Consider the following 7,315-nt stretch of genomic DNA (forward strand, 5'->3'; position numbering starts at 1 on the left):
TTCAGCAAGCTGGGCTGCAATTCTAGTTTCATCTTGCCTCTTGCAAGCAAAGTGCCACGGTTATATCCCTCTTGTGGGAATCAGGCCAAAGAGGATAATTCAGTGTGTTGTTAGGGATCAAACCCCACCACGGTGTTCTGCAAGGATGGACCTCTGTCCAAATCAAGTAAAACTTGCTTTTTCTGAACTCGTTGTGTTTGTGCTTTCTTGTAATAAATAACAGCAACAGCAGCAAGAGATTCAGATTAAGTTAGGGGTTGAGTTTATTTATTCAGGTCCGACCACAAGACAGTCTGTACGGCCAGAAGTACTTCCACACAGTTTTAAAGCCTCTGCCCAAAAGTGGTATCAACCTAGGCACTCCAGATGAATGTCAGCCTTAAATGATCACTATAGCTCACAGATAGGGCTGGTCTTTGGACAGTTCCCATTTCTGCAGCGGAGAGCCGGGCGTCACAGGTTTTTTCTCCATAGGTGCAACAGAAGATTCTGAGCTTAAGAGGGTGAGAAACCAAGAGACTGTTTCATTTCTGAATCTTCCTCTTCTTTGGGCAGGTGTGGGGAACCTCTGGCCCTCCGGATGTTGCTGAATCAGAACTCCATCCCTGGCCATGGGCCATGCTTGTTGATAGCTCAGCAACCTCTGGAGGGCCAAAGTTTCCCCAGCCGTGTCTTTGGGGAAGGGCCACAGCATGCAGAAGGTAGGGCTGGGACAAGGCTCCCTGTCTAAAACCCTGGATTCTGGTAACTGTGGATTCTCCTTCACAGAGCTACAAATTCCCAACACCCTTAACGACAGTCCCCGTGATTCCTTCAAAAACAGTCACGGGAGGACCTGCCCTTCGTTAGATACAGCCCAATCAGTCCAGAGAGTTTTAATCAGTTGACACCTTGGAATGAAAGTAAATGAGGCCTTAGGTGGGACAAAGCTTCTCATGCCCACACCGTTCTCTTGGCCACCCAGTGCCAGTCCAGCAGAGAACCAGTGTGGCATAGTGGTTAGAGTGTCAGACTGGGACCTGGGAGACCAGGGTTCAAATCCCCGCTCAGCCATGAAGCTCACTGGATGACCTTGGGGACAAGCCACTGTGTCTCTCAGCCTAACCTACCTCACAAGGTTGCGAGGATAAAATCGGGAGGGGAAGAGCCACGTGTGTATTCACCTGTGAGCTCCTTGGAGGAAAGGTGGGATTATAAATGTAATCACAAAACAAACTGAGCAGGTGGGTGTTACTTGCTGGCTCTTAAATCAAAGAACTGCCAGGCTTGGCTCTGTTTAGCTTCCAAGATTAAGAGCTGAGCGGGTACAGACAAAACGACACACAAACTCTACCTGCCAACTTGCTGTCCTGGGGCCAAGATTTTCTGCGGTGATGCAAGGACAATGGGAGGAAAGGTCTCCCGTCGCCCATCGCGAGTACAGTAGTAATTGTTCGCAAGCTTATGGCTGGGTCCGACGGGAAGGCGTGGAGGAGGTTGAGTCCTAAAGAACAAGACATTTATGAAGGTCACGAAATTCAGACAAATGACAAACGAGGGGGAAATCTACCAAGTTTGTTTTAATGCTCTGACCACTTGTTTATGATTGCAGAGCCACCTCCTCTGAGACTGATCTGCGTGTTTATTCTGCCGTGATGATAAAAGGAGGTCTATAAAGCCATAGCTCAAAAGGGCAAGAACATCTGCTCTGCATGCAGAACGCCCCAGGTTCAATTACCGGCATCTCCAGGTAAGGGCTAGGAGAGACTCCTACCAAAACCCCCAGGAAGTCACTGCCAGCCAATGTAGACTAGGGGCAGGTAACAAGTAGTCAGCCCTACCTGGAGATGGAGGGGATTGACCTTGAGGCAGTCTGCATGCGAAGCTGATGTTTTACCTGTAAGCCTAATAGAGGGGTCGCCTTAGTACATATTGCACACACATATTTAAGTATGCATAGTTTACCCCCTCAGAGCTGCAATTCCCAGCATTCTTAACAAGCTGCCAGGATTTTTTGCAGGAGGCCAGGTGCATTATGTGGGTGGCGTGGATGTGTGTCTATGTATCTTTGGTCCCATTCACACGATACATTTAAAGCATATTTCCATCCTCCCAAAGAATCCTGGGAATTGTAGTTTGTTAAGGGTGCCGGGAAATGCAGCTCTGCGAGGGGCAAACTACACTTCCCAGGATTCTTTGGGGGAAGCTATGTCACTGAAATGTGTGGTGTGGATGTGACCTCAAGTATGAATTATTTATTATTAAATTTGTTAGTTGACTCGTACCCAGTGGTCTCTAGGCAACTTACAAAGTGTGTTAAAAACGCAACAACATAAACTAAAGTTAAAAACATACAAAATTAAAAACCCACACAAAAAGGACTAAGTCAGCATGCCAAAGGCTTGAGTGAAAAGGAAGCTCTTTGCCTGGTGCCTAAAGATGGGTAGAGAGAGCGCCAGGTGTGCCTCCCTGGGGACAGCATTCCACAGCTGAGGGGGCCACTTCTCCCATGGAGTAGGCACACAAAGAAGGCCCTCGGATGATGAAGGCAGGGTCCAGGCCAGTTCGCACAGGGAGAGGTGGTCCTTAAGGTATTGAGGTCCTGAGCCACATAAGGTGTTACAGGACAAATCCAGCCCAATATGCATGCAGATCTACTGAATCTGCTCAAATACGTGCAATTCACAACATGTAACATTTCGTTAATTGCGGGGGAGACGGCCCTATGGCTGAATTCTAAATCCAGGTCCAGGGCTTTGGCACTTTTCAGCAAGAAACGTGGGGCTCACCTCTTACAAATCTCTGTGTAGCGAAGTTGCAGTTTGGCTTGGAGATCCCGCTGTTAAAAAGAAGAGAGGCGTTAAGGTTCAACTCAAGTGTGCCATCTTGAGGGCAGCAAGCCTGTCTCTGCACAAAAGCCAAACGAAAGGGAAAAAAGCACAAGGAAGACCTCTGAAGGTCCCACCTACAGCATCCATTTAAAGCAAGTGGCTCCCCCTCCAAGAATCCTGGGAACTGTAGTTTGTTAATGGTGCTGGGGATTTTCACTCTATGAGGGGTAAACTACAGTTCCCAGGATTCCTTTGCGGGGATGCCATGTGCTTTAAATGGACTGTGTGGATGTGATCTATGAGATCCTACTTTTTCATTGCATACACTCTGTGCTTTTTTAAAGCACAGAACTTTCCCCAAAGAATCTTGGGAACTGTCATTTGTTAAGGGTGGTGGGAACTGTAGCTCTGTGAGGGGTAAACTACAGTTCCCAGGATTCTTTACAAGGGATGCCCTGTGGTTTAAATAGACCTAAGTTTAATTAGGGAACTTAGCTCCAGGTAAGCAGGGTTAGAATTGCAGCCTTTGAAAGCCTACACACTATATATTTAAAGCACATTATTCTCCCCCCAAGAATCCTGGGAACTGTAGTTTTACCTCTCACAGAGCTACAATGCCCAGCACCCTTAACAAACTACAGTTTCCAGGATTCTTTGTGGGAAATAATACTCTTTAAATTTTTAGGACCCACTCTATTTTCTGTGATGTTGTTTAGGTTGTTTTTATTATGTGTTTTAAAACTGCTGTAACCTGCCCTGGGACCTCTGGGTGAAGGGCAGGTAATAATAACAATAACAACAATAATGATAATAAGTGTATGCCCTGTAGGCAGCCATACATAGGATCTGACCCACATTTTTGGAGGGGGGCAGCCTTTGGCCCTCCAGATGTTGCTGAACTACAACTCCCATCAGCCCCAGCAGACAAGGATAACGGGAACTGTAGCCCACCAACATCGGGAGGGCAGAAGGGGATAGGCTGTGTAAGAGAGGCCACGCCCACAGGGGGCGGGACTGGCGGGGTTCATTTGAATACGCGGTAATTTGCATAGCATAAATTTCCGCCTCCTTCGTCGCGGGGACCCTCTCGAACGGGTTTCCCAGAGGAGGCCCGGCCTCGACCGCCCACCGCCGCTTACCCCCGCCGCGAAGTTGCGAAGCCTCTGGATGAAGCTGGTGGCCGTCGCCATTTTGGCCGCAGTGTTCAAGGGCGCAGGAGCCGCGGGGCACGCCGGGAAAGTTACCGCTGTCCCGGAATGCCCACTCGCGGCTTCCGTAGCGCAATAGGCATCCGCGTCGCGACTTGCGAAGCCTCGCGCGACCTCCCTCGCGGGAAGGACAACGGCCTCCCAGAGCCTCGCGAGACTACGGGTGTGTTGGTGGGCGGGGCCCACCGAGGATATATAAAGGCCCAGGCTCGACCACGTGACCTCTTCCTTGCTCCGCCGCCTCCGCCATGGACACGAGCCGCGTGCAGCCGATCAAGCTGGCCCGGGTCACCAAAGTGCTGGGCCGGACCGGCTCCCAGGGACAGTGCACCCAGGTAAGCCCCGGGAGGAGGAGGTGCCGGGGCTCAGGGCCCGCAGCCCCATCCCTTTCTTGGGGGAGATTGCACTCTGTGCATGCTCAGAAAGTGCATCATTGAGGATAACCCTTGGGCTCTGGCACTTCCCACAGTAGATTGCACTCTGTTGTGTGCTCAGAGGCTCCGTCTCTGTCTTAATCCTTGAATCTGACCGCTTTCAAGGCAAAAGGTGAAGAGGTTCTGGGGCTGAAGGACAACAGCCCCATCCCTTTATAGTAGATGGCACTTTGTTCATTCTCAGAGGTTTCTTCCCTCCCTCTCTGTCTTCATCCTTGGATCTGGCAGCATTCAAGGCAAAAGGCAGAGATGCCACGGCGAAGAGGGAGATGGTGGTCTGTGTGTGCTCAAAGGCTGGCTCCCTCCTCTCTCTCTCTGCCTTCATCCTTGAATCTGGCCACTCTCAAGGCAAAGATGAAGAGGTGCCGAGGCTTAAGACCCACAGCCCCATCCCCTTCTAGTAGTTCACACTTTTGTGCATGCTCAGCAACGTTTTGATCTGCAAAAAAAGGGGGGCATTATCAGTAAGCCGAGCGTCCTGATCTAGAGGCAGTCTACCTCTGAATACCAGGCGTAGGGTGGCTGCCCCCAACCTGCTGCCCCCGAGAAGTTGTGGACTTCCCAATTCGCTATCAGCCCTAGCCAGCATAGCTGTAGTCAAAAACATTTAGAAGGCATCAGGTTTTGGGGTGAGGAAACCCCCACCCCCTCTTTACGCTGTCACTAAGCCCCTTTTATTTCCTTGATTGTTTTTGTTATGTGCCTTCAAGTCGATTTCGACTTGTGGCGATCCTATGAATCTGCGGCCTCTGATAGCATCTGTCGTGATCCTTGATTGCATTTAACTATATTTCAATTTGTATTCCGTGGAATGCGGTGAATTACAATAGATAACAAATAAAAGCTGAAAATTGTACGGCATCAACCGTGCGCTACAGTTGCAGAAAAACTATGACGCTCTCTGTGGAGACTCTCTGGGACCTTCAAGCGGTCCCGGGGGGTGAGGTGGGGAACCTTCCTGATGGTCTGCCATGAGATAGGCCTGATAACCCGGCTCAGCGAGGTCAAGGGGAGAAGTCTTGGCCCCCGCATCCCAGGCTCTCAGCTCCTTGCCTCCCTGTCTCCGTAGGTCCGCGTGGAATTCATGGACGACACCAGCCGCTCGATCATCCGCAACGTGAAAGGTCCCGTCCGAGAAGGGGATGTGCTCACGCTTCTGGAGTCTGAGCGCGAGGCCCGCCGCTTGCGCTGAGCCCAGTTTGGCCAACAGTTTGGCACGGTGAGTGAGGTTCTGGCTACCCACCTCCTCTCCCCAAACAGCATACAATTCAGTCTTACCAACCTCGTGTCCTCTAGATGCTGTTGGATCCCAACTCCTGTACTTTTAAATGCAGGTGTGGAGAGCCTTTGGCCCTCTGGACGCTGCCGAACTACAACTCCCACCACCCCTGGTCGCTGGGCAACTTGCCGGGAGCTGTAGTTCAGCGACATCTGCAAGGCCAGACGGTCCCTCGCACCTGCTTTACATCACTTTTAAGTTACTATACGTTGCTGCAGTGTCAAAGGATTATTTTTTGTTTTGTTTTCTCTCCATCCCATAATAGCATTAAGATTATGGAAAACACTAGCAATGTACCTTTCAGTTGCTGTTATTTTGTTCCAACGTTAACGAATGTCACGGGTTTTTTTACTACAAAATCTAATTCTTAGGAACTTCACGCCTTTAATAAATCAGTTATAATTTGGAGTTTGTGGTTTTTGGTAACAGATCTGTTTTTCCTCCTTGTTGCACCCAGTTGCTGCTGAGCAAATAGAAGCAGCGTGAGGAATCCAATGAAAGTTGATGCACATGCCAGTGTTTGGCAGTGTATGTGTGGGCCCTGATTGGATCTATTAATTTAGAAATTAGAATCTAATTTTCATTGGGTCTATCCAGTCAGCCCAGCATAGGTTAAGGGGTTATATAGTGTTTAGAGTGTTGAATTAGGACCTGGGAGACCAGGGTTCAAATCTCCACTTGGCCGTGAAGCTACCTGGGTGACCCTGTCTCTCAGCCTAACCCACCTCACAGGGTTGTTGTGAGGATAAAATGGAGAGAGGGTAAATCGTTTGGAGAAAAGGTGGGACAGGATTAGTATTAGTTGCCCAGGATTTTAAGAGATTTCCTTTCTCTCGAAGGATTTTGCCAGAGTGAGCGTTTCTCTCCTGGTAGCTTTAAACATTGCTCGTTTAAGAATCCTCTTAGGGTACCCTCATGACTGCCGTTGTCGTACCAATATTTTGGCCAAAATATTTGGCAGTGTGTGAGCACATTGAAAGCAGACTGAACTAGAATGTTAGCTTGTGATGGGTTGAATGGACTGATGATGGTGGTGGTAATGATTTATTAAATTTCTTAGTTACTTGTGCCACATTGTAAGATCCAACAGCTTATATTGGGGATTGCTGGCAGATATCCCCGGGTGTAAGGCAAAAACTCTTCAAACACACTCAAATTCTGAAAGGGCTCCAGCCCCAGCCAGCCTGCCTAGTGGTCAGGGATGATGGGAACTGCAGTCCAGCAATGTTTGCAAGGCCGCAGATTGGGGAAGGCTGGTGGACATCAATCCCCGTAAATTTGCCTGGCGCCCAGAAATTCAGCGTTCCCTTTTTAACAGCTGTGGCTTCAGTACCACTGGTAGAGTTGAGCATACAGCTAAATCCTGTTTTTGTTTTCATTTATTCTAGATGGGGACAAAACTCTTCCTCGTGACCTGTTGATACAAGCCTGGCCCAAGGAGAATGATCCATCGACTGTGTTCAGAATAAAGTTTGTTTGCCACCCCAACATTTGAAACTCTTATGTGTGATGCTTTTAAATTACCAGCAGCAAACAGTTTGGTGGTGATTGGAATAGTTGCATGGGATTATAGCGTGCCACCCC

The 7,315-nt window shown here is 49.1% G+C and overlaps 2 protein-coding genes across 2 annotated transcripts; one reads left to right on the top strand and one right to left on the bottom strand.

Moving 5' to 3' along the window:
* Positions 1-239: 239 nt before the first annotated feature.
* Positions 240-4,094, bottom strand: NDUFA7 (NADH:ubiquinone oxidoreductase subunit A7). The gene is made up of 4 exons (XM_061601973.1): positions 3,950-4,094; positions 2,769-2,818; positions 1,334-1,483; positions 240-494 (listed from the first exon to the last, which is right to left on the bottom strand). The coding sequence occupies exons 1-4, from the start codon at positions 3,998-4,000 to the stop codon at positions 398-400; spliced, it is 348 nt and encodes a 115-aa protein (XP_061457957.1). The 5' UTR covers positions 4,001-4,094; the 3' UTR covers positions 240-397.
* A 141-nt stretch (positions 4,095-4,235) lies between these two features.
* RPS28 (ribosomal protein S28) lies at positions 4,236-7,219 on the top strand. Its single transcript, XM_061601976.1, has 3 exons — positions 4,236-4,353; positions 5,522-5,671; positions 7,120-7,219. The coding sequence occupies exons 1-2, from the start codon at positions 4,267-4,269 to the stop codon at positions 5,642-5,644; spliced, it is 210 nt and encodes a 69-aa protein (XP_061457960.1). The 5' UTR covers positions 4,236-4,266; the 3' UTR covers positions 5,645-5,671; positions 7,120-7,219.
* Positions 7,220-7,315: the final 96 nt, after the last annotated feature.

The sequence above is a fragment of the Rhineura floridana genome, chromosome 18 (genome assembly GCF_030035675.1).
Source record: "Rhineura floridana isolate rRhiFlo1 chromosome 18, rRhiFlo1.hap2, whole genome shotgun sequence".
NCBI lineage: Eukaryota > Metazoa > Chordata > Lepidosauria > Squamata > Rhineuridae > Rhineura > Rhineura floridana.